Source organism: Aplidium turbinatum, chromosome 9 (assembly GCF_918807975.1).
Source record: "Aplidium turbinatum chromosome 9, kaAplTurb1.1, whole genome shotgun sequence".
NCBI lineage: Eukaryota > Metazoa > Chordata > Ascidiacea > Aplousobranchia > Polyclinidae > Aplidium > Aplidium turbinatum.
Genome location: NC_137480.1, coordinates 27172208 through 27183063, shown reverse-complemented (window position 1 = coordinate 27183063; position 10856 = coordinate 27172208). Strand labels below are relative to the sequence as shown.

General features: G+C 38.9%; 1 protein-coding gene across 1 annotated transcript; it reads right to left on the bottom strand.

The window, feature by feature from the left end:
* Positions 1-5187: 5187 nt before the first annotated feature.
* On the bottom strand, positions 5188-5871 carry LOC145776900 (uncharacterized). Its single transcript, XM_082588119.1, has one exon. The coding sequence runs from the start codon at positions 5869-5871 to the stop codon at positions 5188-5190; it is 684 nt and encodes a 227-aa protein (XP_082444245.1).
* Positions 5872-10856: the final 4985 nt, after the last annotated feature.

The following is a 10856-nucleotide window of genomic DNA, read 5'->3' as shown; positions in this document are numbered from 1 at the left end:
TATCTCTTTGTAATAAAACATGTTAAACCCACTAAAGTTACTTTGTTTTGTTTGTCTATGGTGCAACAAAGCAAACTCTCCACCAAAGCTTTATAATTCTATATATAATGAACAACCAACTTGTTTCTCCAGCTCAGTAACTTGGTACTTTACTTACTTTGCATTCCTTTTATATCAAATTACTCAAATTCTCTACCAACCAGCCACCCATGAAGTGCTTGGTACCTCTCATAGTCTTCCACTGGATGGGTTGTATCTTTTAGTTTATGAAGCTCAAACATTATTCGCTCACAAAGAGCAATGGCGCGTTGCTGCAATGATGAGTCACTGACAGTTTTGTTTCATCATTGTGGAAGCGAGACGTCATTTAGGGCGTGCCGAGCGCAGAGAGAAACCTCGAAGGTAAAAAGCGGAACTTGCGAGAAATATTTCACGAGAGAGATTCCTTGTGTTTGCTTACAAATATTTAAAGCCAACTTTGCGTGAGATGATGTCATGACAATGTGAGTCACGTCATAATTAGAAGTGCAAAAGTGTGGAGCTCGCAGAGGGAACAATAAACGTAATCAATCACAAGACAGTTGACATTGTGGCTCGTGTACTATAAATCTTATTGTGAAAATGTCGAGGTCAATCCCAGTTCTTTACTTTTTATTAATTTAGTTCGATGTGAATAATTTTATTTTATCGTGCCCAAGTTCACGTTATCCAAACATACGTCATCCAAGTTCACGTCAGGTCTGTAGAGGTTTATATTAAACCGGGAAGGCAAGGAAGCCAATCTCCGGGCGTTTATTGGGGAAAGTGGTTACTGCAAATAAATTGAAAAAATTCTACCTGGCGTGGGTCGCTTGGATATTGACCTAGATCGGAGGAGGTAAAACGATACATGGATCATCATGATGTCACGCGATGCAGATCATTCCTCCCATCGGTGGGAAAAGCATCCCGCGGCTTTGCAAACTCGAATCACATGAGGATTATGACTCACAATTATTGAAAACTGTTGTAACAAAACAAATTGTTTGTGACGTTTTGTACCACAATTCGAATCCTCAAAGTTGTTTGCTTTGCAATAAGTAATTTGCTTGCCTGTTTGTCATTGCTGTTTTATTACACTTTCTTGATGAGTCATCGCAATTCATATGGAAACCACATGAAAGACAAAGACTGTTTCACGAGTTTGTAGTTAAAAACTTCCTCTAAGTATTTTTTCATATTATTTTGTTGTTTGGTTTTATTGTTTTTATGGTTTTATTGTACAATAAACAATTTTTGATTTGATCATATTAATGTTTGGCCAAGTTTGAGTTGACAAGTTTTTAGTGAAATCGCATAAAAAGGCTTCACAAGACTTGCAAGGTCAGAAAGGAATTTCTAAGTACGAGTTTGAATCTAGATAGAAATCCAACATTTACTCACTGGATGGCAACTCAGACTAACTGTTTGAAAAGCCCCGAGCCTAACCGTGGATAGTTTGATGTTGGAATTCCCAGTCCGTCCCATTAGCAAAGTGGTTACGCGCCCGGCTCAAGATTACCCGGCTCAAGATTACCCGGCGCAAGTTCGATTCCTGGGGTGTGCGCTTAAGCAACGCATTCTAAGGACTGCTCTCCATTGTGCGGCAGTTAGTAAATGGAATAATTCCCCGGCAACAACACTTTAACAATCGGAAAACTTCACTCTTACAATCTCGTTAACCGGCTCTGCGTCAAGAGCCTCAACAAGTATGCGAAATTACCAGGAATAACCTATCAAGCGTTTGTCAGTCCGAGCATAAAGATTCGAAACCAACCCAGGTTCAAGTGAACACCACACAAACCTCCTAAGCAAAGATGGCTTCAAAAGTTTGACTATCTCAATCTAAATTTCTAAACCACAGCGATGCAACATACCGCCGACAATAGCCTACCCGCTTATACTGTATAGTATATATACAGTGTAAGCTTATAGCCTGTTTGTATTAGGCTAGCTAAAAACAATAAACCGCTTCCGTTAGATGGCACCTGGCTTTGGTGACATTTTAGTCTTCCATCCTTGTACAAACTATTTGTGTTTGTACAATTTTTGTTTTTGTTTTTGTTTTCGGATATCACTTAACCTGGGTTCCAGGAAACGGTCCTTGGGATTTCACAAATATACAAATAGGCAATGTTGCCCCTCGCGTGGGTTCTTTTCCAAACAAGCCACGTCACACTTTAGTTTCTTTGTTTGAAATCTCGACAAAATAAATTAAAGAAATATTTTGAGCGGCATGAGAACATAGTTCAGGTTTGGGTCGCCCCTGAAAAAGTCACGAAAGCGAAAATGTCGATCGTGACAACTCGCATCATGACAAATTTCGTAACCGAGTGGTGAGAGCACTGGTACAGCACTCGAAAGGGCGCCAGTTGGACACCGCTCAAGAGCATGCGGCTGCGTCTTTGGCAGGACACTTAAAGACACGCCTGAAGGTGGACACCTTAGTAATCATATGTCTGAATTACTACCAGTATTGTCTGAATTGACATCTGATAATTTAAACTTGAAGTTTGCTCGCTTTGTGAAAATAATCACTAGCGTAATTGATAAACATGCTCCACTTAAACAACTCTCTCGTAGACAAACTAAATTAAAAAGTAAACCCTGGCTGACTCGAGGATTGCATGTTTCCATACGAAACAAACAAAAAATGTACAAAACTCACTTTCTAACAGGAGGCGAAACAGGAAAATACATTTACAAAAAATACTCAAATAAATTAACAAAGATTAAAAGTATAGCAAAAAAGCAGTACTTTCAAAACCAACTGAACATTAATAGTAATGAACCAAAAAAAATCTGGAGTATTATAAATTCTCTTTTGCCCAATAAAAAGAAAACAACCCAAAATGTTGATTGTGTTCGCGTTGATGATAAACTGGAAAGCGATCCAAAAATAATAGCTGAGAGTTTTAATTCCTTTTTTGCCAATATCGGAAGCCACCTCGCAGAACAAGTCGAAACTGATAAAACAAATAATTTTAAAGACTTTTTAAGCAACCGTGTTTCCTCTTCTATTTTCCTTGAACCACCAGACGTGTACGAAATAATAGAAGAAATACATCAGCTAAAGTTAAATAAATCAGCAGGGAGTGATGGTATCTCGCCTTATTTCCTTCGAATCTCTTCGACTATTATAGCCTTGCCTCTATCCATCCTTTTCGACCACGCATTTTCGAATGGCATATTTCCAGATGTTCTCAAAATTACTAAAGTCATTCCAATTTATAAATCTGGAAGCAAACTCGAAACAAATAATTATAGACCAATTTCTCTACTCTCATGCTTTTCAAAGATTCTAGAAAAGTTAATGTTCAAACGTTTGACGTCGTTTATAAATAAGCATTCGATCTCGCCTACTCAGTATGGCTTTCGTGCCAACCATTCAACAAGTCATGCTGCTTTAGACATTATTACCTCCTTATACGAGCAAATGCAGAACAATGAACTGACTGGACTTGTTTTACTAGATCTTAAAAAAGCCTTTGACACAGTTCATCATGAAAAACTTTTGCATAAACTTGATCATTATGGAATTCGAGGAGTTGCCAATGTCTTACTTACTTCCTACTTGAAAAATCGTAAACAATTTGTGTCTATTGGTCAAGAAAATTCTTCATTAAAAGAAATAAAATTTGGTGTCCCTCAAGGGTCCATATTAGGACCGCTTCTCTTTTTACTTTATATAAATGATATATCTAACTGTGTTTCTTCTGTTCCTAGATTATTTGCTGATGACACTTGTCTTGTTATTAAAGACGATAATTTATTAAGTCTTCAAAGTTTAATTAATCTTGAACTGAAAGGAATCAAACGTTGGATCACAGCCAATTCACTTACGATAAATGCTTCTAAGTCTAACTTTTTAATAATTGCACCCAAGACCAACCAAAAATCAACTAATGTTGAAGTATTTTACGGCAATACCCAACTAAAAGATGTTCAAACTGCTAAATACCTTGGTATCTTAATTGACAAAAATCTATCTTTTCTTCCTCATATTGATGCTATATCTTCCAAACTCTCCAAATCTATTGGCATACTCTCTAAATTAAAACATTGTTTATCTACCAAAGCTATGCTTCAGCTTTACTATTCTCTTGTGCAGCCTTACCTCATATACGGACTGACAATTTGGGGGTCGTCATACAAAACACATATTGGAAAGCTTGGTGTTTTGCAAAATAAGGCAGTCAAAGCTGTTGTGAAAGGCAAATGGGCTGACCATGTCACACCCTTTTATAAACAACTAAATATCCTAAAGTTAAAAGATCTGTACAACTTTGAAATTGCTAAGTTTATGTATCAGTTTAGTTTTAATTTATTACCCGACACTTTTCAAAACTACTTTAAAAAATGTAACCAAATTCACAACTTTTCTACTCGAAACTCGACCAACCTAGATTACTATTATTATCGATACACAACCACAAAACTACAACGCTCAATAAAATACTCTGGCGCAAAAATTTGGAACAATATATCAGATGAAATTCGCAAATCCTCATTCTCAACTTTTAAAAGAATGTACAAAAAGAAAATTATTGACTCATATTAAACAAATGCTAAATTAACCTACTAATCAGTTTTTTGATTTCTTATCATCTTGGACATCTTCACCGTTATTTATGTACTATTATGTCTTTGTCTCAATTATTCAATTATAATTATCATTGATGAGTTAAGGGTGGCTGCTTGACTTGAAGACCTTGAACGGTCACTTTGCAGCCTCCCGCTGCTGTGATGCTACCATCATTTTTTTTACTCGTTTTTTTTTTATTGTAAACTTTTCAACAGTTTTACTGTACATTGTGTTTTGATTTATTGTTCATATTTTTTCGCAGCGGCCAATAAACAAACAAACAAACAAACACGAAGATTGGCTTCCTTGCCTTCCCGTCCACATAATCTAAATCTTGAACTGCTAAGGTAGGCCTGGATACAACAAACAAAATACCTAGTGTCGTGAAGTTCTGTTCTGTTGCTTAAAGCTTTGTGTTGATTGCAGCGGCGCCGCTGACGTGTAAGGTCGCGTCTTCCTTTACACCTTTGTTGAGTTACCATTAACACGCTGCTTGGGTTGAAGTAGGGTGGTGCTAGTATAGTTTTCTGTTGCTGTTACGTGAAGGTATATTTATGTTCTGCTATGTTTTACAGACGCAGTGCCTATTTAGTTTGTCTTATTGCTGCGGTTGTGCGATCCTGGCTGGACGAATCTTCGCGTTTACTTTGAGTGTACTCATGTCGAACTGTCGGCAGCTCAGTTGAACAACTTTGCACAGCACACATGTTGTGGTGAGAATACGTTTCGGACGTGCTTTTTGCCAATTCTAGAGCTCGAGCCTTGGCGTAAGCTTGATCAAAAGTTAAAGTCTGATTTTCGAGAAGACGCTGTCTTATGAGTGTGGACGAAATCCCACTGATTAAGGAGTCTCTCTTCATGTCGTCTCTATAAGCTACTGCATTGACGGGGACAAAGTTGCAATTTCGGCTCAGATTATTTAGACGTGAAACAAATTCGTCAATTGACTCACCGTCTTTTTGTTGTGCAGTAGCAAGCAGATGTCGCAAATAGATCTCGTTCCTTGGCTTGACGTACAAGTTTTTGAGAGCTGTAATTGCATCGTCAAAATTGTCGGCTTCAGACACAGTTTTGTAAGTGTTTGCAGTAAGGAAAGCTGTCAATATGTTGAGCTTGTTGACTGGTTCCTCTCCTTCAGCACGAGGCATGGCTTCCACAAAGTTTGTAAAAGTCTTGAACCAAAACTTCCAATCGTCTTCTGCTGTTGGTGAATTTGGATCTACGGATAGCTTTTCTGGTTGAAGACATTTCCAGTTATTATTGGCCATCTCCGATTGCTTTCAGGACTTGCACTTTCTATCAACTCTTCTAGCTTCGATTTCTATGTAGTTTATTAAATTGTAACGAATAGAATTAAGTAACAAAAGTAGATGACACCATTTAATGGCTTTAATAAACTAAATAGGCACTGCGTCTGTAAAACATAGCAGAACATAAATATACCTTCACGTAACAGCAACAGAAAACTATACTAGCACCACCCTACTTCAACCCAAGCAGCGTGTTAATGGTAACTCAAGGGTGTTGTTACAAGCAATTGCATAAACTCACCTCGTCTAGCTTCAATGTCTACACTGCATTCTACATTTTCTAAACATGTTGTAAGTGAAGTGAAAATTAACGATGCCTTCGCTAACGCTTTAATCGATACTGGAAGTACAAACAGTTATTTAAGCAAGACCTTTGTGGACAAAAACCACATTAAATATACGTCTCTTCGTTTCGTTGCAAACATGGCTAACACTTCGTTAAAAACCGACATTTATGGTATTTGTAATGTTAAACTGAAATTTGCCAATCACTTTTATGAACAGGCAGAATTTCTTATTATGCCGGAATTGGTTTCTGACGCAATCATAGGCGATGATTTACTCGAACGCCATAAAAGTGTAACTTTTCAATTTAATGGTAATTTGCCTGAACTTTTTGTGTCATCTGTTATGCCTGCGCACAAGTCGAACATCCTGAGTTGTTTTCACACTTGCTACCTACATGCAAATCAATGGCTGTTAAAACTCGTAAATTCTCAGCGGCTGACCAAGAACTAATTCGAATCGAAACGGAACGATTATTACGCGAAGGCCGCATAGAGAAAAGCAATTCCCCATGGAGGGCCCAGCCCTTGATCGTCGACAATGGTAATGGAAAGAAGAGGATGTGCATTGATTACAGCCAGACAATCAACTTGTATACCTTGCTGGACGCTTACCCTTTGCCATCCATTGAATCCATAGTAAATGAAGTTGCCAAGTGGAAGTATATATCCACATTAGACTTAAAATCTGCGTACCATCAAATACCAATTTGCCCCAAAGATCGCCGTTATACCGCATTTCAGTCGTCACACGAGCTGTACCAATGGAAATACTTACCATTTGGATTGACAAACGCGGTACCCGCGTTTCAACGAGTAATTAACAACTTTATCGCAAAACACAAATTAAAATGCGTGAATGCCTACTTGGATAATATCACCGTGGGAGGAATGACACAACAAGAGCATGATAACAATCTCGCAGCACTACTCAAAGCTGCTAAAGAAGATCACTTTACATTTAATGAAGCAAAAAGTTTGTACAACCGCACTGAAGTTTGTTTGTTGGGTTACCAAGTTGGAGCTGGAATTATAAAACCAGATCCCCAACGTATCAAAGCATTGCAAGATTTGCCGGTACCAACAACAAAGAAAGAATTGCAGCGAATCATGGGATTGTTCGCCTACTACGCCAAATGGATCTCTAACTTCTCTGCAACAGTTAGGCCACTCGTACAAACAGAAAAATTGCCTTTAAGCTGTGAGGCTTTGGCTGCCTTGAACAAACTGAAAACGAAGTTAACCCATGCTTCTTTACAACCAATCGACGAATCTATTCCTTTTACTGTAGAAACAGATGCTTCAGACTTTGCCATTGCCGCAACATTAAATCAAAACGGCCGTCCTGTAGCATTTCACGCGCGAACCTTATCAACTTCGGAGCAAATGCATTCAGCAATTGAAAAGGAAGCCTACGCAATTGTAGAAGCATTAAGAAAGTGGAAGCATTTACTGCTGGGAAGACACTTTAACTTAATTACGGACCAAAGAAGCGTTTCCTTTATGTTCGATTTAAAACATCCTTCCAAGGTAAAAAATGATAAAATACAACGTTGGCGTTTGGAACTTTCCCCTTATAACTTCTCGACCGTTTACAGACCAGGAAATAAAAACACTGCACCTGACACCTTCTCTAGAGCAACATCGGCATCTGTGACAACAACATCAGAAGCCGCTTTAAAATTGCTACATGAATCACTTTGCCATCCTGGTATTACACGATTGTGGCATTATATAAAAACGAAAAACCTTCCTTATTCCTTGGAAGCCGTGAAAGCCGTCGCAATGCAATGCAAAGACTGCGCCGAAATTAAAGCAGCTTTTTATAAGCCCAAAGAGCAACAACACCTCATCAAAGCAACCCAACCTTTCGAAAGAATCAGTATGGATTTTAAAGGTCCTGTAGCATCTGCCACTAAGAACAGATACTTGTTGGTGATCGTGGACGAATTTTCTAGATTTCCCTTTGTATATCCGTGTGCCGACATGAAGGCATCTACTGTTATCGAAAAATTATGTGATTTATTTTCCGTGTTTGGATTTCCGTCGTATGTCCACACCGACCAGGGTGCAAATTTTATGTCGAGCGAACTGAAAGAGTGGCTGCATGGAAAGGGTATTCCGACCAGTCGGTCTACTAGATACAACCCTCGAGGCAATAGCCAAGTGGAACGATACAACGGCATAGTGTGGAAAGCTATTCTTTTGGGACTGCGAGTCAAAAAACTACCCGAGACTTTGTGGGAAAACGTGTTACCCGATGTATTACATTCGTTACGTTCACTTTTATGTACTGCTACAAACTGCACTCCCCACGAGCGTATGTTTTATCATTCTCGTAAGTCTTCAAGTGGGGTATCGATGCCTGCCTGGCTAAAACCAGGACCGGTGTATGTAAAACGTCATGTACGAAACAAGAGCGACTTATTTGTTGAAGATGCCGAGCTTATTGAAGCTAACCCCCAATACGCTCACGTACGCCTCAATGATGGACGTGAAACTACTGTATCATTGCGTGACTTAGCACCTAATCCTAAACAGATTACCACCACTCATGACGACGAAACGCTAACGGAGCCATTAGAAATTGATTTTGGAATGTTGGAATCAGCTCAACCTCGCTTGGATCCTGCTCCAATTTTACAAAATGTCGAATCTTCAGAAGCTGGTCCTACCAATCCTGAACAAAACTCATCGTTACGTCGCTCCACACGAACACGCCGTCCTGTTGTGCGCTATGGCTTTGATACGTGACTTAGTTTTTGCAATTTATGTATTTATTTACTGGGTTTGGCTTGAATCCTTGTACTTGTTATAATGCCGTGATGTAATTTATGTAGTGTCGAGTTTTCCATTTAACCGGGGGTGAATGTCGTGAAGTTCTGTTCTGTTGCTTAAAGCTTTGTGTTGATTGCAGCGGCGCCGCTGACGTGTAAGGTCGCGTCTTCCTTTACACCTTTGTTGAGTTACCATTAACACGCTGCTTGGGTTGAAGTAGGGTGGTGCTAGTATAGTTTTCTGTTGCTGTTACGTGAAGGTATATTTATGTTCTGCTATGTTTTACAGACGCAGTGCCTATTTAGTTTATTAAAGCCATTAAATGGTGTCATCTACTTTTGTTACTTAATTCTATTCGTTACACCTAGGTCATCACAATCTACGCTAATTCCAGTATGTTACCTGAGCAAGGCCAGCATAGCAAACGCAGCCACGAAGAGAGCGGTTGGTGAGAAAGAGTGGACGTTGTCTATACGGGAGAGTCATGTTCAGCTTCATAAAAGCAAGAGATTCTTTTGGCCTTGTTGAAGCGTTGGGCATTGTGGAAACACGACAGGTATGTCAAAGAAATAAAGACTGTACTTTCGCAAGAAGTCACAAGACTTTTACGTACAATGATGGAAATATGGTTTAAGTTTCTGACATGAAAAACCGCTAGGTGGCAGCACGAATAGCAAGGATGACTTAACCCAACATCGGGAGCTCGCATAGGTTTAAAAGCATTAAACAGACAAGGAAAGATGACGTAATGAAGTTCAGTTGCTCGCCATGAAGTCTTTAAAAACAAGTTCTGTGAAAAAAGTCAATGATCTGAATGATCTTTGTAAAAAAAGTCAATGTGAAAAGCGTTCAGCGCCCTTTCTTGAAAGAGGCAAGCCCCAATGCTGAGTGGGCCCTTTTGCTAAGTGAGCGACGAATAATAATGAGGTTATGTTGTAAAATGGAAAATCTTCATTCGAGAAAAATCGATTATATCAAAACCAAGTAATAAAGTTTTATTCGACAGCATCCACATTCATATCTAGTCAATTGTAAACAAACGAATGGAAAGGGATTAAGCACAAAAGAATGAATTAATATCGCCGCCTTTCGCTCATAGCCCGATACAAATCTCCAATAGATTTTGTTGGCTGCGTATGAGGGGACAGGATGAATCTGAACAAAGGCAGTGGAGTGTAAAATTCGAGTTAAATCGAGGATCATTATGACCTGTCAGTGTGCAACTCCATCGTTGTAAAGAAGCAACAACATCCTTTGTTAGGCATGACTGCTCAATAGAACAACTCAATTTCAAAGAATGCAAGAGAAACTGTTTGAAGGTTAGGCCTATAGTATAAACTGGTGGAAGAAGTTGATGGAGTTTTTCTTCACTCTTGATTGAGTTACTGACATTCAAGGAATGTTTATGACGTAACACAAACAGCGCATATCATCTCCAGAGCCGCCCCACGCCCCAATGAGCCAAAGCAAGAAGACGTTGTTGCGTTGAAGAGAATGCGCAAAGATCTGTCGTTTAGCTTACAAGCATTGTAGGTCTTCCATCAACTGATGAAGATAGGTTTTGATGAAGTTGAATTGTTGTTTGATTATGTTTTCAATTGCTTATAATTTTATTGCGGCAGTCGTAGCAAGTTGGTACTTGCGAAGGTGGCCACGTGGATGATTGAATTTGTCGATGTTTTCACATAAGAAACTAATTAAAGCTCAGCAGCATTTCCTGGTTCAAGGTTAAACAGAGGTTGTTCGAGAGCTTATATGATGTCATAAAGATATTAAACTAAGCAATCATAGACCAATTATGTCGTATACAAAGCTATGTCGCATATATGTTATGTCGTATACACAACAATAAACTGGCTGTTGCTAGAATGAGGCAATACA

Coding starts and splice junctions, on each gene's coding strand:
- LOC145776900 (XM_082588119.1), bottom strand. CDS start 5,871: ATGGCCAATAATAACTGGAAATGTCTTCAACCAGAAAAGCTATCCGTA.